The 25,981-nt window shown below is 45.0% G+C and overlaps 1 protein-coding gene across 2 annotated transcripts in view; it reads right to left on the bottom strand.

Annotated features, from left to right (window-relative positions):
* COL4A1 (collagen type IV alpha 1 chain) overlaps positions 1-25,981 on the bottom strand; it is a 144,398-nt gene that overhangs the window by 67,042 nt on the left and 51,375 nt on the right. For both annotated transcript variants that reach the window (XM_063102493.1, XM_063102494.1), the window contains exon 2: positions 14,299-14,358. In XM_063102493.1, the coding sequence (XP_062958563.1) occupies positions 14,299-14,358 (60 nt within the window). The remainder of the gene's footprint in view (positions 1-14,298; positions 14,359-25,981) is intronic.

The raw sequence follows: 25,981 nt of genomic DNA, 5'->3' as shown, positions 1-25,981 counted from the left end.
AGACAGACAGAGACACAGAGAGACAAAGACAGAGAGACAGAGACAGAGAGACAGAAATAAACAGAGACAAAGAGAGGCAGAGAGACAGACTGAGAGACACAGACAGACAGAGAGAGACAGAGACCCGAAGAGAGTCGGAGACACCGTGCGTTCTCCAAATGTCCCCTAAAGGGTGGGGCTGCCCCGCCTGCACACGCCTTCCAGAAGCACGGGTCCTGAAGCCTCCCTCGCTGAGCAAGCAGTGGCAGGTGACAGGAAGAGAGGACAGCACAAGGAAGCGCCACCCTTTTAGAGTCAAGCAGGCGTGGCTGAACAGGAGGCTTGAGGAGTAGCTGATCGCCCTTCGCTTCTGAAACTCTCACCTGCGCTCCTCAGGAGCCTGCGCTGGGTCAGCGATGGAACGCAGGACATGCCTCAGGAGAGCGGTGTCTGGGTCAGGAATGAAACACTGACAGGACGAAAATGCCACGTGTGTCCTTATCTGTCGCTGGGTGAAGCAAATTCCTCGGAAAAATCCAGTTTTGCACCTCACTCACTGAGGCCTCATGTGACACGCAGGCCACTTGCTAAATGCGCACTGTTTGGCCACCTGCTCACGACTTCACAACCCGCTCCTGCTGCCTCTACCTGCCGGACAGCCTTGAAGGGAACACGTCCCAGAGAACGTGACAGCCCCCGAGCTGGGAACTTTATCTTTAAACATATGAAAGGAACATACCTTGGGTTAAGAATATACCTTCCCAAAGACAACATGTGACACGTGACAGGAGACCAACACGAGGCCTGTGCTCCCTAAGCCACCGTCTGCTTCTCCCATCCAGTTCCCATCCTCATCCAATCATAAGATCAAAGAAATGGCAATGACAAATCGTCTCTAGGCTCGGGACAGCAATCAGAAAAGTTCTTTAAGAAAATCAGACAGGATTTAAATAAAGTTATTTTAAGTACTAGCGTCCACTGCCCATCCCCAAATAAAACGATGTTAGAAATAAAAGATGGAGAACAAAATAGATTAGTAAATGGAAAAAACAAAGACAGTGAGAAAAACATAAGGAGATTTCCTGGCTGTGATGGCTTCACCTCAGGTACCACGTGATTTTTCAAAACAGAAAAAGAAGAGAAAAACCAGACAGCATCTGGGATTCGGGAAACTTTAATTTTCACATCAGCAGACATGAAGAGGAACTCATGATGGCAGCACGCTGGCCAAATACTGCCAAGTCACTGTCACACCTTCCTCAGAATACAGCACTGAGCAAGCATGTGACCTAGACATGTCTACCTGGGAAGTGACAGCCACTATGGGCCTGACTGTCGCCAGCTTCTAATTAATGGGGAGTTCTGACATTCACCACATAGTGAGGTTCCTTTTGATAAAACACCCTCTTCCTCTAGAAAGGCCGGTCGTGGTGGAGCACGAAAGCAGGTGTTTATGGGGAAGATCCCCAATCCCAGGACAGCAGACGTTTACATCTGGAAGGTCTGTAGAGATCAGAGTCCAACTCTTTCCTGTCAGAGATTTCCAACTCTCAATCAGAAGGACTAGAACTGCTGCAGACTGAGAAATTTACACCCATGACCAGGACGCCTAAACACAGCTGCTCTGCGTTGTCATCTGGGAGGCAAGCACGTGTGTGGGAGGCAAGCACGTGTGGGACATGGCCCACACCCCCGCACAATGGAACTGCTGCGAGGGTCTGAATGTCCGTGCCCCCCAAATTCCAATGCTGAAATCCTAGTCCCTGAGGTGATGTATGAGGAAGTGGAGCCTTTGGGAGCTGATGAGACCCACAAATGGGATGAGTGCCCTTAGAAGGGACCCGAGAGATCCCCCCCTCCTTCCACCATGTGAGTTACAGTGAGACGTCTGTGAGGATGCACACCCCCACCAGCACCGAGCCTGCCACGCCTCGATCTGGGACTTCTCAGCCTCCAGGAGTGGGAGAGACAAATTCCTGTACTGTATAAGCCACCCACCCAGTCTACGATACTTCACTACAGCAGGCCACACGGACAAAGAAAAGAAGAAAAAATCCCCGTCTCCACCTAAAACTTCAGCGTCCCTGAGCCCTCTTGTGCCGTTCACACTCTTCTGGATATTTCTTCCACAGCCCACGTTTCTCCTCCGAGGTGGCCTCTGCTCCACTCCACGGTCTCTGCCCTCCCTCGGTGGTCCTACCAGAGCCCTGCCCGCTTTCTGCAGCACCACTTCCACGTGAGCTCCAAGAGCAGCAAGCTCCAGAACCGCCGGCTCAGGAGACGGGAAAAGAACCAAGCATGAAGCAAGTGGGCGAGGGGACCCAGTCAGGCCACGTGGTGGGGGGGGGGGCATGCATCTATGTATGTGGGTGTGGGGGTATAAATGCGGTGTGTGGATGTGTCTGTGTCACGTGTGTATGAATGGCTGTACATGTATGTATGGCTGTACATGGGTGCATGTGGTATGTGTGCACATGATGTGTTTTTATCCATGTACATATGTGTGCATGTACGTGTGTGGTGTGCGCATGTAGTGTCTATGTGTTTGCGGTGTATGTGTGTATGTGTGTACCTTACCGTATGTGGCATGTCTGTGTGTATATATGTCTGCACTGCCTGTGTGTATGTATGGGTGTACATGTGTGCATGCATGTATGTGATATGTGTGCACATGATGTGTCTTTATCCGTGGTGTGTGTGTACGTGTGTGTACATGTATTCGTGTGGTGTGTGTGTGTACATGAGTGTATGTGGTGTGTCTGTGTTTATATGTCTGTGCTGCACTTATGTGTGGGTGTGCATGTGTTACATGTGTGTATGTGGTATGTGTGCATGAGATATCTGTGGTGTATGTGTCTATGTGTGTATGTGTCTGTGGTGTATGTGTGTACGTGTGTGCGTTGTGTGTGCACGTGGTGCATCCGTGTGTGTGCATGCACACACATGACATAGAGCAGAGAAAGCAGGGAGGCAGGTATCAGAGAACGTGTGTCACCAAAGGCACACCCTGAGACACTGGAAAATGAGATAGGTGTGCGTGTGCCCGTGAGCAGAGAGAGAGAAAAGCAGATAAAGAATGGGAGAGGGTTAGGAACTTGTGCTGGAAGGAACAGAAAGAGCAGCATTTTATAAAGAAAAGAAAGAGGAAAGCGCATAAGCCCCTCTTCCAGATCCACGCGGGGCACCGCATCTTCCCAGTCTCCTGATGCAGCCACGCGCCTCTTCCACTCGGTGGTGGTTTCAGTGATGTCATCTCGGTCCTGGACCCAGCGGGGCCCAGAGGATCGGGTGCCTCACCAGAGATGAGCAAGCTAAGTGCGTAAAGAAGAAAAGCCCCGTCCCCACCCAGGCAGGACGCGGAGCCCTCCGAGGCCGTGTCCCTACCCGCGCTGCTGTTCCCAGGGCTCAGGGTGTGGTCTCTACCTGGGCTGTGGCATCTGGATTTAGGCAAGACACCAAACCTGAAACTACGCTCGCCACCCGTGCCAGCCACGTGGTGGTGACCTACGAGGCGGTGAGCACAATGCTGGGTCACCAGGAGGAACGGTGCTGCACCCCAAAGTCCCGACTGAAGAATGGAGGTGAGGGGACAGACAGGCTGGGGACAAGATCACTCTAGGTAGCTCCCACGCTGACCCATGAAATACTGACCAGATCGGAGAAGAGACCCAGCTCAGGGCTCACAGAAACACACTCCTGCTGCTTTTTGACAATTTCATATTCACAAAAATACACCTTTAATGTTTTGGGGTCTCGTATATGGAAGAGGGGTAGGGGTGCAGGGGGCATGGTCGTCCGTGGCAGTTTCTCAAAGTGTCTAAACGTCTATCCCAGTCAGGGTAAACCTGATGAAAAGGGGAGACAAACTTGGGAGGCTAACCACATCCCCGTGTGCCCCGTGTGGCCTAAATGGCAGATGCCTGCTGCCGAGCTGTCCGCTCCGCTTTCCCAGCCCTCACCCTAGACCATCCTCCCTGCCACGCCTTCTCTCTCCTCTGAGGTCTCAGCAGAGGGTCAAGGATGGGGGTACTTGTGCCATTGCCATCATGAGACTGTGGGGCATGGGCGGTGTCTGTCCTGCTGCCCACCGCCTAAGCCCATCAGCATGCACGAGGGGCTCACACAACCGGCCGGACGGAGGACGAACGGGAGGCTGGGAGGGCAGACCTCGTTTTTCCAGTTCAAGTAGTTTACTGGATTTCCTATGGATAGATTTAATTCTTTCACCATCATCTAGGGGTAGCCAGACACTGCAGACCTCAGGATTCACACTGAACTGTAGGCCATGGATTTCTCACCTAGAATCAGTACACTAACCTAGGGACCCAACATGCTACTATGGGACATCTATAAAAAAAAAGTTCTCTGGACAAATCGTGAAGATCTAAGAAGATATGTATAAGAAATTCATAAAGTATCCTTCATCTATTTGTAGATGAGTCTGTAAGCATGAGGGTCTGCAGAATCTCAGACTAATAAAGAATAACCCTGTTGAGGAACTTTAAACCGAAAATGATTTGATTATAGCCTTTTAGAAGAAATTAGCCAAGAATCATTGTTAGCCTCTCGTGTCAGGTTCTCATGTGAAAAAAATCTAGAGTCAACTGAATTTGGGGCCAGGTCAGCATTAAACTATGCGGTTAACCAAGGAGGTGGGCTAAGCTATAAGTGGGCATGGTATTCAAGCACACCTTTGACATCTTTATTGGATTTGCCAAAGGGGAAAAAAATAAAACAAAAGGGCACTGCTTCCCCATAGTCATCTGGTTTGCTCATTAACGCTGACTAATTCTTCCTTTGTCTAATTGCACATTGTGCTAAACCACTTCACAAGGACAAGGGTTCTGCTGATATTTTTGAGGGTGCAGTTCTCCACACCCATACTACTTAATCATCTAGCATCATTACGTGCTGTCTAGAAATGTATTTTAATAATTCTACCAACAAAAAGGAGGAAAATCCAATTGCACAGTCTGATTTGTCAGGGTTTATTTTGTGTTGTCTTTGATCCTGAATTAAAACATAGTCTCATTTTGCTCCTTTTAAGAGAAAGCTATTCTCCTGCCAGCCAATGTTTTGTTAGGATCATATTTACAAAAAATATTTTTTTCCATAAATAATCAGGACAAGAGCACCACCAATGAAGCGTGTGGTTACGTAAAGTGTCCTGGGCTTCAAAAGTCACAGGATACAATCCCCCAGTTCAGATACTTAATTTCCTATTACTCCCTCCGAACATGGAAATAAAATCACCTCACTATGTTCAAAGCTGCACTGACTGAGATAGTTCCAAATACAGTTGCAGACAGAATTGCAGATTTTCATGATTATAATCTATCACAAGTTTGACAGGTCTCAGAAGCACAAGACAAAGCAGCGAGTTCCGTGAACAGAAGGAAACAGGAAGATGGGCACTGGGGAAAGCTGCCCACCCTCCCTTGTAGGGCCAGGCAGAGTGGGTACTTCAGTAATGTCCAATGCCTACGGGATGCATATGGGGCTGGGCCTTGGGTGCAGAAGATAAACGCCCTAGCATGGATCCATTGTTAGCACGGATCCTCTTTATAATATATTTTTAGCATGGATCCTCTTTATATGATATTTTACCTTTGAAGTCGAACATATATTTTAAAAATCCCTTGTTTTCAAAGAACTGTCTAAAAAAGACAAAAGTAGGTGAATGTGGAAGCCCATCATGATTCTCACGAGGACTCTGCCAGATGATGATTCACGCATGAGATGTCGAAATAGGAAACAGGGGACATCTGGAAAAAATCTTGGCATTACAAGACACCAGACAAAACATGGAAAAGGAAAAGGGTGTGTTAACCCATATAACCAACTAACGGGAGGAGAAAGAAGATATGGTCAGATCCTGCAGATGAGCAAGGGTGGTCCATCGAGTCAGACCCTGTGGGGTGCTGGAAGCCACTATATGGCAAAAACAAAGTGACATTTTACAGGTTCTCTTCTAAATAGATAGAATCTAGAATGAGAAGAGTTGTCCATGGAGAGGAGAGGTGTTCAGACCACACCTGTGAGTACATGTCCATCAGGAAGAGCAGTCAGCAGCAAAGCCACGCAGAAGCGTTTGCAAAAGTCAAGGAGCTGAATAAAGGGAGAGTTGGTTTCCTTTATAATTTATAATGATTTTGGAAATGGACAATAAAACCACAATGTTGACTAGAAACTGGATGATAATTCCAGACAGACCTCCCAAGTGAGTCCATCCCATTTTTCCTCCACCAAAAGCATCCAAAAGCTACAAACACTACCTAACAACCCTGCTGTGATTCTCTAACATTCTAACACCTCTTTAATTTAGGTGCTGGGAGTGCTTCTGTAATGGGTGGAAAAGTCCACTTCTTTGGTCTTCCAGCCTTCACCTGTGAATTGACAAGCCTCCGCGAGATGGTCTGTGTCTAAGTCTTTGTGGCCATGAACCTGTCCAGAAATAAGCCCACAAGCAAGCTCTTTCCTCATACTTACTACAACTTTAGACTAGAGCTACTACTTAAATTACATGCACATAGGTGTGTATATGACATTTACAGTGTCCTAAGTGTGCTGATGTAAACATCTTTCACTGGATCCTTTTAGCAACACTGAGAACTTGGTCAAGATGGCTGGATGAAACACACTCAGCTGGACGGTTGTTTTATTCAACAAGCCCTTCTTCCCTAAAGACTGTTCCCGGTTTGAGAAATAAAGACAGCCTGTGGTCAAATAAGTGTGTGTGTGTGGTTTTTTTTTTTGGGGGGGGGGGCTGTATGTGATAAACCACCCCCTGGAAGGATCAGAAGGTTCACTAGACTACTAAAGCTTCTGACATGTCCTGGAGTGAACAAACAAATGTCCACTAACCTTAGCTCAGTGTTTCCCAGCTCCTGTGTCCTGGGAACCCTGTTCCTATGACCATCCCAAAGGAGACATCTATTGATATCCTAAAGATCATCTGAGGACCACGTTCTGAGAAAGGTTGAACTAGACATTACCACCTCTCAGGAATATTCAGAACACATATAAACACAAAGTCATTCAACCAGTCTCAACATTATTAGAAGTAATATCAAATATGTTTGACGCACTAAGTAAACAAATGCTTATGTTTATTTAAAAAGCCTCTTAATATTTTATATCAAGCATTTTTACTGCATTTTGATTTCATATCTACCACATCTTAAAAGTGAGAAAATATAATTTGTTTTACTTGATTTAGAAATTCTCACTAATTCAAATTTGGTGGAATGCCTCTCACATAGTAAGTGCATAATAAATACATTATTGTTATTATTAATTATTAATCATCATTGTTATTAGTCCAAATAGTTAACATATCCAAAATTTCAAAGAGTCTACACAAAAAATATGTACTTTCACTTGCTTGAGAAATTCATATCTAGGAAAAACTATGACACCTTTAACATTTAAAACAATGGTTAATATAATTTGATTTATGGGAGAGAAGTTTTCAATATTCTGTTAAAAATAATAAAAAGATAGTCTTGTTATTTAATAATCCTTGAGGATCCAAATCTATTCTGCACGGACACTAAGAATAATATGAAATAAAAAGAGAAAAGCTAGTCCATATAGAAGTATAACATATAAAATACTCAAGTCTTCTTTTTTTTTTATTTCATAATGAAAAATCATGGCTAAAATTATTTCCATGATTAACCATATATAAATTAAAAGATCAATGAAATATTTATAAATTTAAGACTACCGAATTCTCCAAAAATACCAATAAAGTACAGTCCTTGTCTCAAAAAGGAATTTCACCTAAGATCTGGTGACAAATAAAAAAATATCCTGCGTTTATGATCTTAGGAGAAAGCAAGATCCTTTACCTTCAAAAGTAATGTTGGATTCTGCACCACTTTTGACGATTATCACAATATAGCACAAAAATGAGGAGAACGGGGTACATAATGTGCTAGAAAATACAGAATTTTATGTATTAAGACAGCCAAGCTAATGCCTAAACTCCTAACCAAGGCGACACTGCACTGACACTGCACTGCCCCTGGCAAAAGCAGCTGATGGAAAGTAACTAATGCAAAGTAGTACAGAGAGTCGGAAAGACTGGAAAACTGAGTCTTTCCTCTTATATTTAGATATAGTTAGGTTTACAGCATTGCTTGCAGATAATACTTTTTTCTTATTTTGCGTGTCCTCGAGAGACACTAAAAATGCTTGTTTTATATCTCTAAAAGTGCCTAGCGACGTAACAAATAAAAAATGCATTTTGATTAATTAATCATATTTCTAAGGATGCACGGGGCAATCTTACTACAACTCTAAGTGCCTATGGAAAGGAAAAAGAGGACACTTCTTCCCAGACGTGATGAGGCCGTTGATCACGGTCTTTGACGCACGTCCAGAAGGCACAAGCAATGCAACTGTATTCACTTCCTGGGGAAATGCAGGAGACATGCCCCACAAGAATGGAGAGCAGTGAATTTCCTACAGGATACAGTATATGCCAGGATTTCCTGAAGGAAGGGGTGCAGGGGCAGGCCCACCCTCACCAGGTAGGTGTTTTTGTATCTCCTGACAAAGACCTAAAACATCCTTACTTCAATATGCCCTCCCCTGGGGGTTTTATTCTTAGTCGTGTATGCAATAGGCATTCCCTGAATGTGATGGAATGCTTGTTATTCTGGGCTGGATTCCCCCGCCCTGTCTCAAGTGGAGAGAGGGTCTGACCTGCTCCACGTCACAAGCAAGGTGGCTCCCTGTGGTTTATTTCTTTAACCAGCTTGGAGGCCCAAGCTGACCCCTCCTCTGGAACAGGAACTGGGAGGTCTGCCCAAGGCCCCCAAGGAATAGGTTCATTTCTTTGCGGTCCTCCAGCAATCCTTTCCGTCACTACCCATTTAGAGAAAGACTTCAGAAGGCTTGCTTTCCTTGGCGGGTGGCCAGTGGAATAGCGTATACACCAGAGATGCTGTTTTAAAGAAATAGGAGCTTCCTGAAGACATCAGGATATTTTGAACTGTGAGTTCAACTGGCCCGACTCTCCCAGATGAGCATCTTAAGGAGTGGAAATTGATTAGTGCTCTGATTAACGCTTGAACCCTATCATTTGCCTTTTATGAGCTGTAAAGGACTGGGTTGGTTCAGCAGTTCTCAGTCCACTGAGATTCCACACAACTCACATCCCCCGCCAAGAGACATTTGACAATACCTGGAGACATTTTTATTTGTCACGACTGGGGGGGCATCAAGTGTGCAGAGCCCAGTGCTGCTCAACGTCCGACAATGCACAGAACACCCTCCGTGACAAAGAATTATCCCACTTAAGACATCCCTAGTGCCAAAGTAGAAAAACCCTGGACTGGGTGGTTTCTTATATGATAAATTGGGTATTATCATAATAATAAATGTGAAAACATCCAGCACCATGCCTGACCCAAGGTGGACATTCAATCCGTAGCAACCTCCTTCTCTTTCTTGCTCTGACACTCATAAGCCAAGATCTGTTACGTGCGGACAGTGGCTATAATCTAACGTTAAGGTGCAACGAGACAGGACATGGGCCATCCAGTGATTGTATCATGTATCTATAGGTGATAACTGGCTGGTAAAGCTACAAACCATTCCCCATAGTAAGGGAAGGGTATCCTGCACAAACTCAGCCCATGATGAACATTAAATTCTTTCCAGATTTCAGGGCCAGAAACAAAATCACTTCCAGACTGGCCACGAACTTCTCCTACCCTTTCAAATCAGATAAGGTACGTACTTTAGACAAAAAGACAGCAATAGCATTTTTAAGGCTCTCTGCTTTGAAAGCCATCTGGGGTGACTCTATCTGATGACTGTATTATTGCTGTGCAGCCCAGCGTGTGGAAAGGAGCAGTGATTTGTAGGCGGTCTAATTAGTAATAACAGCATGACATGCTTCTTCCCACATCTTTGGCAAGGATCTGGGTATCAGCAGAGCTAACATATTCTAAGAAGATATGAGATACCCATGCAGTTGTCATTATTCATTAGAAATACTATAATTCTGCTTAATTTAGACCTTCTGTGCCCCCAAGACTGTGCTTAGGAATGTTCCTTTCAAAAAGTCACGAAATTAAAAACCATCAAACCTTTTCTATGATAGCATTTATCACCTGGCCACAGGAGCTGTTTTCCCTGACTTATGCAGCTAGAGTAACATGTGTCTTCATGCACACGTGTGACAGAGGAACCTAATCTACACCCAGTGAGCAGGTGAGGACGCTACTTCATCCAGGAAGCTGTTCCTTTACTCTATGGCTCTAGGCCCCAGAGGTCACCCTTCTCAGAACAACTGTACCATGTTTCCTCTACTGCTTCATCTGGAATTTGATCATTTACCCTCGACTTGTTATTTATTTCATGTGCACATGCTCTGCCTTTCTGGTTTGACTTTAAGTTCCCGTTTTGGGACACTACAGGGTCACAGAATATTAGTGATAGTTTTATGATAAACGTGGGCTCCCGTGGTTAAATTATTTCAAGGACTTCTTGTGCAAACTCTATTTTAGCAAAATATAAATGGTTAATTTCCAAGGATGGTAGCACTAACTCCTGGGAATGTAATGTGTTGCCTTCCCTACTATCTTAAACAGTTGAGAAAATCAGGTTATCAAGCAAAAGAAGAGCTCGACTTTTGGCTATTTCTGAGTAGGTCAGCTTTCAAAATCCTAATTAGTTTAAGAAGATAGCATTCCCACACTGCTGTGGTCTCTGGAGGAGCACAGAGCCATTGTGTGTGCAAAACCAAATTAATTGCCTAAGAGAAAACATCTGAAGATATGAGTGGGAAAATCAACAATTCTGCAATAACTCTGAACTCCAATAAAAGCCTGATGAAGTTTACTGTTGAACTCAGAACAAACTACCTAGTTTATTGATCACTTGATAACTATGAGATTATAAAACCAGTGATGATAAGTTGCATTAAAATTTATTTATAATATGTGGAGATCATAACCCATTCAATTCATTAATCACATCTTCGTGGAAAGCAGGACTTAGCCAACAGAGATTTGGCAATTTATACTGGAAATATTCCATTGAGGGTATTGGTGGGTTGTAAATTATATTGTCAAAGACATGTGGAAAAATATGTCTCAGAGGCAATGATTTCCAAATTTCTAAGGCTGTGACACTCTATCCCAGTTGGGTAACTTTAACTCTCTCTGAGTTAAGTGTCTCCTACGATCCTATTTTTTAAAACAACAAAGCAAAATTAATTAAATTTGTAGACATTTGAGAATATCAAAATAACTCCCGTGAGAACTGAAGACATTCACTACTAGCTCAAAAGCAGGCCTATCGTGTAAACCATCAGATTTACACTCTGATTCTAAGCCCTTCACTCCTTTTGCATTCACACTAGATTAGCGTTTCTGGGACCTGACCCTCTGAGAACATGGAAGGTGGAGCAGTTGGAGAAGACGAGTTTCTCTCACTGACATTTCAGCCTAGAATAAATCTGTTCGCTGACTTCGGGATGAAAGAAACGGAACCAGATCTGAAATTCTAGCTCGGTTGAGCTCCAGGCGTTTCACATCATCAAGTGGATTATTTTAACAGCACTTCCAAGACAATATGTGGAAGTTTAAAATTTCTTTCCAGTGGGAGGAAGGACCCTTTACCCTTCTCGATGCTGCGTGAACCACAGGACCCGAAATGTTTACGCTCAAGATGAGAAAAGACAGATCTCTACAGTTGTTAAAATGATATAATACTAAACCATTTGGCTATTGCCCTAGATTTCAAGAGGTTTTCTGAATCCATTCAATAATTATAGTCTTTTAAAACACAAATTCAGAATAGCTTAATCTATAGCTTGCCAGTATTTTATTTTAAATATTTATTATGGGAAAATAAAATTAAAAATCTGAAGTGGACCGTGGAGAAGACTGGGTGTTGAGGAGCCAGCTCAGGCCAAGATCATTCACGGAGGTTCCGGTTCCTGCACCTGAGTCCCTTGCAGGAGCCCTGGTGTTTTCCAGGTTCACGGCTTACATTGGTCACAGCAGGAGGCTGGCAGGAAACCTCACCACAAGACAGAAAGTCGCACAACCTCAAGACACAGCTGCTACCCCCAGGCTCGCCTCCCCCGACGTCCCTGTCCCCAGCAGAAGGTGCAGGCAGTGCCCACTGTGAGGGTTTCCTAGAAGGGCAATTTTGAAATAAAACATTTAAAGACCCATTCCTTCTGGGATCAGGTGCTCGATACTGCCCCCTGACCCTTGGTGCGCTGCCTTCTCTGATGACGTTTAGCCAGTTCTGAATGCAAGTGGTTTAATTCTCCGACCAGTGGCCATCATCTCACGAGGTCAGCCAAAAATGTCGGGAAGCTATGCCTGGATAAATCTACCTTGTTATATTTTGACAGGTGAACTTTTGGGTAAAAATCAAAATTACTGAGGCTAAAAAACATAAATAAGTTTATAGGTATGTACCCAATTGGAAAGTTTGAGAAGCCAGAGCCAGGGAGGGACTGGGCCAGATCTGCATCGTGGATGGAAAGGGGTGGCAGTCAAGAGAGTCCCTCGGGACGGGAGACCTAACCCTGCCCAGCCTCTCCAGGACAGCCAGGCCTTAACCTCCCACCGAGACCCCAGTCCTGTCCCTGATCGTCTCCAGGACTTCTTTATTAGTTCAGTGTGCTCCTGTGTACAATTCAGGTTAGATCTTCCTTTTAAAAAGTCTTCAGGGAATGAAAAATACTCACTCGCCTCTACTTTAAAATAACTCTCGAAATCGCACACTGGAACTAGCTAGGGAAATTTCCCAAGTAAAAGAACAAACCACATGAAGATGAATTGCTGAACTCTGGTTGATAATGAGCAAAATAAACTATTTTCACATATTCCCTCCATTCAAACACTATCCAGGTAATGCTAGTGCCACCAACTCTCAGGCATATTTTCAAGAACAATAATGTTGGCATTTCAGAAAGTAGCTAGAAAAAAAAAGAAACAATTTTCTGTACAGTAGAATTCGCTAAAGCTCCCTGAAAACAGGGAGTGGTCCACAGGGCACACCGCGGTCCACAGGGCCCCAGCTGCCCTGAGTCTCACTGTCTCTGCACCGCCACACCTGGTTTCCACGGTGACACAGGCGGTATCAGGATGCTGCCCGGGCCTGTGGGTAAAACCCAGACAGGCACCCCTCCTCGAGCCAACTGAAATGCACAGATATATACAAATGGATTTCCAGAGAAAATTCTCTCTGTCTAGATCTGTGATTCTTAATGAGAGAGAGAAAGGGAGCTTGCTTAGAAAAAAATTATAATATTTTACATTTGGAATAAATACTTACTATTTTTATAAATAAATCTAGACCAGTATGTATGTGATGGTTACAGAATTGTTTAAGAATACTACTTTGAATAGAATGCCCTCAAGTTTGTTAAATAAAAGTTATAGGAGGCCATCATTTTGCACTAAGTTCCTGTACAAGGCCCCAGCACACCAGAGTGAAAAATCAGACTGGAGTCACCCCTGCTAAAGTTCCACGTCACCAAACCTAAACTAAGTTGCTGTCTGACCTTCCCAGAAGTCAAGTGAGAGAGATAACAGCCAATTTCCCAAACAGGCCAGTTTGAATCTTCAATAAGCATGCTAATGAGGCTCCCTCTGCTTTAATCTTTGCACCAAAGCAGCAGCCTGAAATAGCCTGATGCTAAATAGTCAGTTGTTTTTCTAAAGTTCCCTCTCCCTGTCCGCACCTTACAAGGAGAATGACTTTGAAATGATCTTCCTTTTATTCTTTGTTTCTGCTTTCTTCAGCCTTTTTTTTTTTTTTTTTTTTTCTGTCTTTAAAACCTCTTTTGCTCAGCTCATTGGAACATTTATTCTATTTCGTGGAATGAACTGTTGTCTGATTCTAGAATCGCAATAACGCCAATTGAGATTTTTAAATTTGTTGCAATTGTGACCTTTGACAACTTGTATGAAACTTTTTCCTTTTTACAGAAACATGCTCAATGTGGTTTTATATATCAATTCCAAAACGTACCTTTGATTTAGCAGATTTTCTTTTGAAATACACTTGTTGCTTCCAGAGCCAAAAAAGGGAAATAAACCAAATCCCTTTTTCTATATTAATTGACCCCAATTATTACAACTCTTGAGGAACAGCTATCATAATAATGTCGTTATTCACAAATCATGCTAAGCCTGGTTCTGCTTTGTTTGTATTCCTCTCAGGAAATTGTTAAGATATTGATAGGCTTTAACTTAAATCGCCAATTATTCGGTTAATTTTAATGGATCAGTTTCTAATGGTTTCCGTGGTGATGGCTATTCAATTTCAGCTGCTTACCTTTTGTCCCTTCACTCCTTGGCAGTCGCATTTTCCACAGCCAGAGCCAGCACAGCCACCCTGGAAATAAGAGAAAATATCTTTAAAGACAAGAACACTTTCAAATTGAGGTTGATGTTTGAATTAATATGCTTTACATCAGGGACGTAGAGACATGCAAGACACACTTGTGCAGAGAGAGAGAAAATGAATGAGCTGATTTTTAAGCTCAAATCTTAAAGAAGTGATTTTTTAATTCAATTAAAGTTTGACTGTTGAATTAAAGAACATTCAACAACAAAATGCTCTTGTAGTTCATTTCTAACATAAAAATTCCTATTAAAAATGCAAGGAAAATAATCCAAGCAGGTGACAAAAGCTGGAGAAAAACAGAACTAACGCATTCAAATGCCCACCAGGTGCCACAAACAGCCAGCTGTCATCTCATTTAATGACCATAACCATAGTTTTGCGATAGGTACCACCATGCCCATCTCCCAAATGCCAAAGCTGAACAAGAGGTTTCACATAACACACTAATACCAGGTTGAAACTAGAACTCAGCTTCAACTTCCATCATGTAAAGCTGCCAACACATTAAAAGATACAGACACGATGGTCATACACACACCTGCAAGTTCCTTAGAAGGAACCAAGTTTTAAACCACGATAGACACGGGTATAGTGGACAGAATGCAAAGGGGTGTGAGATGAATGATTTAGTTAATAAGCTTTGTTAGAGGCTATGTTTTGAGTGTGAAGTAAAACTTATACCTATATTCTGCTTCAGGTGATAATAGTTTCTTAAAAATAAAATCGTTGCTATTAATAGTAGGTGATCATGTGAAGTCTATATTTTTAACAACATACTCAAGTCTTAGCTCCATTGCCATGGAGACCTTCTGCATGAAACAATTGCATCTGGAGATACTTATTTTATAAAGTTAAATCTGAACAAGTGCCTCCAAGACAGTAAGCTGTTCTTAATTTTGTATTTTGGAAATGGGGACATTGACAATAGTCCAAACAAACTCCAGAGATTATGGATCTGTTTCTTTCTCTGACTCACATTTTAGGCAATTTTCAGCAAACACTCTCATAACCTCCTAACATTTTAAATCAATCCATGTGCACAGTTTTGCTTCACAATCTGGATATTAGTGACCACTCAGAGACGTCCAAAAAGATGAGGTCAAAATTTTTAACCTAGATCCAGAAGGCTCATCTAGAACGCACAAATACAAGGACTGAGAGACCTCAACGTGCAGCTCAGCTGTCACCACCTCTTGTCTGGGCCCCAGGTGAGGGGTTATTACTCCCTACCTGGGTTCCCATGAAGGGCTGACTCTGTGCCTCTGTTGTGAGACTTATCACATGCTTCTTGTAGTTCTTTATTCACATGTCTCCCCAGCCCCCCGGAGCTCTGTGGAGACAGCCTAGAGCTTCACATTGAGCCTGACATAGACTGTATTTCATCTACCACTACATCAATTGCAAATCCCACAGTAAGAAATAAAGAATGGTACTAATCAATGACACATCATCAATTGTTAGATCTATCCCAATTTCAGAGTTGTCAAAACATTAATAAATGGACATCTTAGAACCCATGAATAGAGTAGTAGGCACCCACTTACTGTTGTTCCTTGTTGGGGGTGTTGGTGGTATCCATTTAATGAACCTTAAATGGCCACTGCAAACAACAGTGCCATGACACTGTGCACCTCCGCTCACAGCACACTGGTGCACACACGCTGGGGGAAGTGTTCCACAGCAGGTATGCAGTAATGACTGGATGACTACTCCAGATGACCACAGGAGCCAGGGACAGCTGCAAGTCTTGGGAGAAACACTGGTACCTGGAGCTGCTCACAGAGCTAGTCAATAACCAGGTTAGCCCCCAAACCAGAAGAGCCCAAAGGGTAAGGCAGCTCCAAGTCCCTCTGGGGTCCTGTGTCAGCCCCCTGACAGCCTTGCTGCCTCCAAGCCAGGCTCAGAAACACATCTCTGTTCTTTAAAGGATGCTAATCGTGTTGCATTCCTGCTGACATCAAAAGGAATAATCAACCAGGCTAAGACTCCCTTATTTGCAGAGTCCCTTTAGGAAATGTCCACCAATCACCCAGGCATACTTGGAGGAAACTCAAAAACAGCCTCAAGTAGTGTGAATTTTCTACTTTCAGGTTTAGGGTGGTTTCTCTGAAATAATCAGATTAAGCAGAGAACCAAAGGACTGAAGCTGAAAATGGCTCTGTGGGGATTCTGGGCTTTTCTCTTTTGAAATGTCGATACAGTCTCAGAAGCTTATCTTTATTCAATTTGACGGGGGCTATAAAAATGAATTTCCTGGACCTACTCCCATAAGCTATCAGTGGATGCCTTAATTACAGGGGACCCCAGATAAGAAGTGACAGGCCATGACTATGTGTGTGTCCTTACGTTGCCTCTCATGCTCCAGTGTGTGAGGGTAACCAGTGCGCTGTCCTGCCCTGAACAAGACTTCTGGTCTTGACAGGCCCTGGAGAGAATCTGAAATGAGACGTGAAGGGCCGAAGCCACCTTCCCCTCCCCCTCCAGCTTATACTGTATTTAAAGCCAAAATTTTAAAAGAAGAAAAAAAAATCGCAGGCCAAAACATGCATGGCTTTGGTTTTGTATAAAATTTTATCTGCTTTACTCTTACAGGAAATTTTATTACTACTTCTGGCCCTACAAGGCAAAGTGAAAGAATGATAATTCCACGAACATCTAAATTATGGTCAGTCTTTCAGAACACAAGGTGTTCTTAAGACCATGATTTGTGAGTCACATTTTGGGTGGCCTGGCATTTATGTTAATGCTTTTATTTTTAAAAACAACAAATACATTTTAGAATGCTGAACAGAAATCATAAGATGCATGTCTACTTTGCTAAATAAAATCTACTTCAAAACAATTTCCATTCCACGAGAGCCCTCACAGGATTTCACGCCGGCACGTGGAAGTAGGGAAGATGCGATTCAAGGCCACTGCTAAAAAGATACAAGAGATGCTCAAAGGTTACACCTGTCCAACCGGTGTAACCACGGAGATGAAACCGCTCATGGATAACAGCATTCAGGCATGCAAGCCCTAGCTCTCCGCCGTGAGTCACTGTGTGTGAAAGGGGCGCATAGACTACATGGGCTGCTCAGATTCCAATTGCACTGGTGACCTAACATGTTAAAGGCTATGTCACAAATTTCATGACTTCCTGAGGAAGTACATGTTGCATCTGGACTTCTCAGCAAAATCAAAAGACAGGCACAGTTCACGCGGCCTGCACAGCCCCCGGCTGCACATCTGAGGGCTTAGGAAGCTGCTTGTTCTCCCACGTCTGGAAGATGCTGGCCCCTCGGCTCGCGCCCTCCCATCTGTTTCAGATTCTGGGATGGGAAGGACGGGCACACTCAGTGAAGCATGCAGTCTTCCTGCCTGCCCCCCTTGGCATTCTAGGGTCAAGTGACTCTGCCCCACAACCCTGGAGTGACGCCTGTGTTGTTTTCCGGGGTGGTACCCACCTGACCCAATGGCCTCCACTGGCGGAAGTCACTCGTGAAGGCCACCTCCGCCTGGAAGCCTCCAAGGGACAAGGAAGCCATGGGCCTTGGACTCTGTTACAGAAACAACCGTCTCGCACCACAGCAACACAGGCAGCCCAGGGCCAGGGGACAGAGGGCCCTAGAATCTCCCCTGGGAAACGTCATCGTTCACCCTGCTAAAACTAGGAAAACTTGAGAACCAAGTCAATCTGGAAAGTTCTTTTGGCCTCGGGCCACACGGCCTCCAGCCTTGCCAGGAGCGAATGAGGGGTCCCCTCTGCAGGAGGAGGACAGAGGGGCCCATCCTGGCCCAGTGGCTCTGGTGAGGGGCTTCCACAGCAGAGGCCAGCAGGCAGCGAAAACAAAAACACAATATGAAAGGAATGCAAACGGTCCTACAAGGTAATCCCTAAACCAGACATCTTTTATATTCTCTCTAAGAGTCTCTGTCAGCTTTTCAGGATATGTTAAAACAATCAATATCATTAAAATTTTCTTTCATGCTCCAATTAAGAGTTCCAGAGAGTTGAACCATCAGCATTAATGTTATAGAGTACGTTAGTTCTAAAAATACACCAAGATTTTACAATACACAGTACCAGTGCCAAAGAAGGCAGGGAGGGGAGAAGGTCAGGGACTTCCTTTGGAAGAAAAGCCTGTGTCCGGCCTCTCTCTGATCTGCAGGCCCCAGGGGGCTCCTCTGAAACCAAGGGGCACTCCCTGCAGGAGGACAGAAGGTGAGAGGCTCACTCATTCTGTTCAGAGAGCGCCTTTCCCCTTAACCAGAGAGCCAACGCCCGCTGTGGCACTACCGTGTGCCACACTGGGAGGGAGACAGCGTGCAATGTCATGCCATCCGTTAGCTGTGGCACGTCTACTGTACAAAGGCAGATTTGGAATTTGTTAAGCAAGATGATTTCCTCAATTTTCTCATTTTTTCCTGCTTCTGATGGAAGATAGACCTTTAACACCACTGCTTTAGCAACTTCTATGTGTTTCACATCCCACCAAATAGGGACACGTGGAGACCTGCCAAGTCGAAACAGCTTATCTTTCAAATTCCTTTGCACATTCCCTGTGCTGTGCAAAACGTCAAAATAGTTTCGTGGTGATACTGCTGTCCCAATATTCCTCCTGGTTGTGTCACTTCTTCAGGGAGTCTCTTGAATGACGAACTACCCAACCAAAGAAATATGTGGACACAAAAGGACGTATTTTCGGGCTACTTGGGCAGAATTAAAAGTGGGCAAGAACCAAGGACGTGCGGCAGGGGGAGCCTTCCTCCGCTCCTGCTGAGACTGCTGAGCAGAACAAACTCTCTGGAAACCGTCTGACAGTCTCCTGGGCTGGTGCTCACACACTCGTTCCCAGCAATTCCATTCCTGGGTACAAGCCCCCCAGATGTGCATGCAGACGCTCCTCCAAAGACGTGCTCACACATTTATGCAACTGAAACGACTTCAACAAAACAACATGTACTCAAATCACATGCAGCCGGAGTTTGATCTTTTCGGTGGTATTATTTTTAATTCTCTTTCATTCACAAAAATATGTTGGTGTGGTACATGAAAGATGACCACACAAAAAAAGCACCAAGAGCTCACACTCTTTCTAGATATTAACACATTATAAAGAAACATAGTTCTGTATATGGGGAGTTCATTTCCTAACTTCCGTCTCGTTTGCTGTTTTAACTAGCCTGTCCTACTCTTGTCCTTCTTGTTTAACTTTTTGTTTACTGCTGTGAGGGTCTCCAAAATGCTTCTCTCCGTGCCATGTATTTCTCCCTCCCAGCAATGCCCTGACAAAGAATCTTAACACTTCTCCAACAAGAGTCCTCTCTGTAGGATCCCAATATGTTAGGCTCAAGAACAGGTCCAACTGCTTATGGTGAAGGATGTCACAATCTCAGTGACCTTCAGTGGGGGCGAAAAAGAGGGGAAGGATGGAAGTTTCTGGGGTACCAGAAACATTCTCTACTTGATGCAGGTGGTTATTACACAGGTGTATCCATCTGTAAAAATATCATGGAGCTGTGTACCTATGATTTTTGCACTTTGTTGTATTTCAATACAATTGTGGGGGGGGGGGAGCCATGCTCAAGAACGTTCATACAGCACTATACACAGTAGCCCAGCTGGAAACAGTAGAATGGGTAAATAAGCAATGGTATACTTCACAGGGCGGACTCCCGCACTGGGAGTAGACCAGCTGCAACATGGAAGAATCTGTCAACCACCACACACAGCAAACTGAAGCCACGCACTGAACAGCACTGACGAGTGATTCCATTTACATAAAATTCAAAACTAAACAAATCGAAGTTGGAGAGTGGTTAGGGAGCTGGTGATGACTCGAAGGGGATCCCAGGGGCTTCTTGGGTTCTGGTAATGTTCTTTTTCATGATCTGGTCTCAGGGGTGTGTTCGCTTTTTGAAAAATGCACTGAGCTGTGCCCTTAGGATATATGTTTCTGTAAGTACTCTAAACTTCAATAAAATTTACCCCCCAAAAAACTGTGCATAGAATTTAAAAATTAATAACAAAATAGAGAGCAAAATAGACGCCAAATGTTGCAGGACAAATAATTTCTTAAAAGCTTACATGTTCACAGCATTTTTGAACTTCCAAAAATATGTTTGGTATTGCGGATTTAGGGGTGAATTAATCTCTCCCTCATTCTCAAGGAGCTCATAATCATGTCATTTGTTTTATTATTATTTTATCATCATCATTTAGTTTTGATTAATAGGAGTAAGATTGATGTGATCCCAAAGATGTGAAAGTAATTCTTCATCATTAATTCAACTGAAAGGAGACTTAGTTAAATAAACTAACATTTCTGTTCCATTTAATAATGGAAGACACAGAACACTCCTTACTATTTTTCAGACTTACAAAATATTTCTGCTCTAATTTGAAAACAGCTGCAAGTGTTGATATATTCTTGGCAAAAAAGCTAGCATAAAAAATTTGGGAAACAAACTGAATTTCTAACATGTAGCCTCTCTCTCTCTCTCTCTCTCTCTCTCTCTCTCTCTCTCTCTCTCTCTCTCTCTCTCTCTGGTAGTATGACTAAGACTTTTACGTGTGAGATGCATGCTCTGCTCTGTTTCCCATTAGCGATTGCATTTGCAGAGCCCGTGGGGGGCTCCCAGCAGCCACAGGCACTGAGGAAATGAGGCTGTTTGTTTGGACCCTCTCACTACCAGCATGTGATCGCAGCTCTGGTCTCATTTGCCCTCACCATGCAATCTTGTTGACTCACTTTTATTCCTTTTCCTCCCTTTCTCCCACTGCATGGGGGTGGACATTAAATGTTCTTGCTCGGGGAATAGGATGGACTAGAGGGAATGGAAACGAAGCCCAGAATGTCACCTCCAGGTCATTGGTCTCTGTCCAGCTGCAAGCAGATGTGGCTACAGTTAGCTGCCATGTGACAGCAGTTTACTGGACGGCAGCGTGTGAAATGAGTTGGTGGGCTTCGTGCGTGTCTCCTGGGACCCACGGGTGGAGGTGCCTCTGGAGGCCAACCCGGGGCGAGCCCTCCCGCAGCTGTGAGTCACCGGCCTGACACACAAGAGTGGCCAGTGAGCCCATCAAGTCCCCAGCATCCCGGCCTTATGAGCACGTCCCAGAGCAAGTGACGAGTGGGCCAATGCGGAGGCCTGAGAGGCCCCAGCCGGATGACACCCACATTCCTGACAGTGCAGGCCTGTCCCAGGCCCGCGGGGACTGTGCTCAGCCCCTGTCCTCAGCGGCCCGCCTTCCACCCTTCGCCTCTCCCGGTTCCCCATCGGCTGTCCCCTTCCGGGACTGTTCCGAGAGCCACAGACACACACTTTCCACCCCGCTCTGAAGACAGGCGTGGGAAAGTGCTGGAGAGTCTCTGCCCTTTGGGGACACGCCCCTCGGCTCTGCTGCCCGGGGGCTCGCGGGGCTCCCCTGTCGCCTGTTCTAAGACACATGAGCGTCCACGCCTTCCCCACCCGGGGCCGGCTCTTGGCTCTGGCCCGACCCTGCCACACCCGACTCTCCCTGTCCCTCACCGAGGACGAAATGTCCCCAGCATCATCGCACAGGTGTGCGGGCCAAGCACCACACCGCGTCCCGGGTAGGTGCGGTTCTAGCCAAGCTGTGGGCATCTGCCTAGGACGACGACAGACGCCCAGGGAGGGGCGGCGACGGGAGCCAGCCCTTATTAAAGCCACAAATCCCTGAGGCAGATGAGGAGGTGACTCTGGAGGTCTCGGCCACATGCTGAGCACAGAGACCGGGCACCGTGTGGCCGACCCCCAGCAGAAGCAGGGTCTTCTCCTGACTCTGCTTAGTCCCAATAACAATGACACCAATAAATGAATGCATAATTGCTGTCTTCAGTGACAGCGGATTCACAGGACAACGTAAAGGAATTCCAGCCACCAGGTCTCATGCCTACCTTCTTTATGAATTCCTAATTATGAATAAATTACAGCTTAATCTCTTGCATCTCCAGTCTCCCAGTCTAACACTTCAACTACATGCGATCTCCAGGTGTAACACTCAATTTTTTTTTTTTTATTTTAGCTTCTCAGTATACACTGTCGTTGATTTTCATGTCCCTTTACCTGTTCCTCCTTCCCCACGTCTCCCCTCCCCCCCCCACTACATCATATCTGTTCACTTGTCTTAACAAGTACAAGGATTTGTTGTGTCTCTTCCCCCCCCAACCTTTATTTGTTTGTATATTTATTTATTTATTTTTAGCTCCCACAAATAAGTGAGAACATGTGGTATTTCTCTTTCTGTGCCTGACTTGTTTCACTTAGTATAATTTTCTCTAGGTCCATCCATGTTGTTGCAAATGGTAGCATTTCATTCTTTTTCATAGCAGAGTAGTATTCCATTGTGTAGATATACCACAGTGTGGCAACACTTAATTTAAAAGCATGTTTTTAAACAGAGGCACACTGTGCTTCCATCACACCCATCAATATTGTCACCGCCTGGAGCAGGAGAAAGCACACTAGAGAAATGCCAGGTAGAGTCATGGTTAGAAACGTTCCAAAGGGTTGGAGAAGAAATAAAAGGAGGAAAGAAAGGAAGGGAGGAAAGGAAAGGCAAGGAGGGCAGGGAAGAGGAAGGGAGGCAAGTGGGGAATCTGGAGGAAAGGGAGCCCAGGCCCCAGGGCACAGGAAGGCGCATGAGGGCACGTCTTGCTTTGGGTGGGGACACAGAACTTACAAGAGGTGGCCCCGTGCCCGTCTCTGTCCCCTGCCTCTTGGTCTCACCCCTGTAAATGAATCCCATATTTCAGGCTGTTTCTTTTAACATCTTTGTATCACAGTCTTAGCAACCATTGCAGCAACACTGTATCTCTAAAGTGTGGTTCCCAGGGCGCCATGCTGCTGCAAGACAGTGGATTTGAAAAAAACAGGGAAACGGCCCCCCCCAGCCTTGAAGAATTCCTCCTGAGTACCCCCTTCTGATCCCACCCCACGACCTTTTCTGTCTGATCCCACCCCACGACCTTTTCTGTGTTATACCTTCAGAAAAATTCCTAATTGGGCTAAATTTGAAATCAAAGCAACACTTAGAGAACTCTGATGCTTTCCATTCTGTGACCCAGAAAATGCCCTGCATATTATTACATTAAATGAAAAATTCCAAACAAACAGTATAGTTTAATACCACATACATACATTCACTGGACATCTATCAAGAGGGATTTATGCACAGTAGAGTTCTCCCGTCAAGCAGATTATCTTTAAAGATGTATCTCGATGGCTCCCTTTGCTCTTGGGAAGTGACCGATAAACAGCCCACAAGGAGGAGGACTCGCTTTATACTCAGTGTGATAAAGCAGAGTCAATTCTTTATTTATCCCATCGCGTTCCACCGGCTGATCCTTTAAGGAGCCTTACAGTTTGTAGCACACTTAAAAAGGAAACATGAAAAGCCTAAGTGACTAGTGAAATATTTCAAGTATGACTGACACGCAGCTCAAAACCAGAGTTTAATGAAACCAGTGGTAACAGTATTACCACTTTTTTCCTTAAACAATTAAATATTTTAAATCATTGCTGATTTTGTGTCCGTCTTCTCCTGGGATTAGTGGCATCACTAATCCTCCCCATCTAGGTTTGGAATTTAATCCAAGTTACATGACACCCCCCCCCCCAATTCCCTATGCTCCCAGCCTAATAGGATAAATACCTCTTCTAAAAAGCAGATAGTTCATCCTCCTTCCTATGTAATGGTGGGAAAAGTGACTGACAGGCCAGTTACTCTCACTCACTCAGTAACCATTTAATGAGCACTTACTGCGTGCTTGGCACCGTACTCATAATCTGGCAGGTAGGTTGACTCAGACATGAACTGTGCTTTCGAGAAGCTTACCGTCAAGAGTAGAGGCGCTGTGGCCCCTGCTGGACCAACCCCACGAGCAAGGCAGCACCGACCTGCTCTCGGGGCAGGAGAGTCTGGGCAGGCAGAGCGGCAGGACCTCAGGGCCAGTCCTAGAGGGAAGGGTGCCCAGGGCTGCAGGTGAGACACTTATCTCATCTTCTAAGAGGCCACAGGGAGCACTGAAAGGTTGTGAACTGAGGGAGACGCATTCCTCTCTCCTGGATTTTGGTCACACTTGTGCAGGAGTGTTGTGTAGAGCAGGCAAGAGAGAAGAGAGAGCAGAAGGAAGTTCTCCCGAGCAGGGGCTGAGAGCACGCAGCAGCCACAGAAAGGACGCTGTGACTTACTGCCAGGTCGGTGTCCAGTGGGGAAGAGGAAGAGGCTTCCCAGTGAGTGGGACAGGAAGGACAGCGGCTGCCCCACTGGCAGCGGGGACAGGCGTGAAGGACAGGGAAAGGAAGGGACGAAGCAGGAGGCAGGAAAGAGGGAAAGAGGCAGGAGAGGCAGGACAGGACTGTGACAGGCCTTGCTTCAGCCACAGGAGAGAAAAAGACTTTTTCATTTTCTTAGCTGGTGACTCCACTGTCGACTAGACCAATTTCCTGTGAAGATTTTTATTCTACTCGTCAAACTGCGTATCTCATATTCTCTGTCCCTGTAAAACCTTGTTTGACTCACGGTTATATCCAGACACAAGAAAATGTAAATTCTTATACAAGAAATAGTGGAGGTTCAGCCGACAGTCCCCAAACTTCATTCCAGCCCATTGTGGCCACCTCCTCCCCTTGAAATCTCCCACCAGAGCCATGGACACGCAGACACATGTCCCTTGTGCTCAAGTGCTGTCACAGACCCCGTGAGAGGCTGTGAACAAGGCATGGCTCCTGACCTTAGGTACAATCTAGTCTAGAGGGGGAGCTGCACAGATAAAACTCACTAACTTGAGAGGATTGTTGTCACTGCTGCTATAAAAATACAAGATGCTCCAGAAGGAAACATTATTTTTGGCTGGACAATCCACCAAGAGAAAGACATGATGAAGGAAGAAGGGAAGAAGCCTTGATCAGCAGCAGCAGCCTGCCAGGAAGTGGCTGGACCCTGGGCATGTGCTTCCTGGAGGGAGCAGGCCAAAGCCACCCTGAGCCACGGGAAGGATGTCAGAGCCTGGGACAGCTAATGAGGACATTCCAGAAGGAGGAAGCAATGGAACCAAATATGGAGACGAGAAAGCACAGAGGAAGCTGTGGAACAATGAGAAATCCACAGAAGACTGAACAGCCAGAGTACAGACCTGTGCATGTGGAAATGCAGATTTCCACCAAGCTGAAGGGTTTGGTCCAACACAACTCAACGCCATGCCCTAGGAGGGGGAAGCCATGAACTATCCTGAGTAACTAGATGGCAAAATGCATATCCTGCTTGTGGGATAAAACCTAACCACACACTATGCCTCACACACGTGTACCATATTGGTTAGTTTACTGTTGCTTCCATTTCACAGAGAGGCTATAAAATATCCTTTTATGATTGCAATCATAGCTGTTCACCTTTCTTGTCAGATATGGCACATGGTTTAGAAAAAAATTCTGTATGTTTAGACTAATCCCAGCCAGCCAGAATGAAACTAAAGTATATATTTTTTTAACTGCACTCGGTTTCAAATACTAGACTTGCTAGTAAATCCACTTTTCAAAAATAAATGGGTGATTTATGCTCTTTATAAACGACAGATTCTAAAATGCTGCAGTAAAGTTCCCA

The sequence above is a fragment of the Cynocephalus volans genome, chromosome 7 (assembly GCF_027409185.1).
Source record: "Cynocephalus volans isolate mCynVol1 chromosome 7, mCynVol1.pri, whole genome shotgun sequence".
In the NCBI taxonomy this organism is placed as follows: Eukaryota; Metazoa; Chordata; class Mammalia; order Dermoptera; family Cynocephalidae; genus Cynocephalus; species Cynocephalus volans.
Note: the sequence above shows the minus strand (reverse complement) of the source record. Positions and strands in the feature narration are given on the sequence as shown.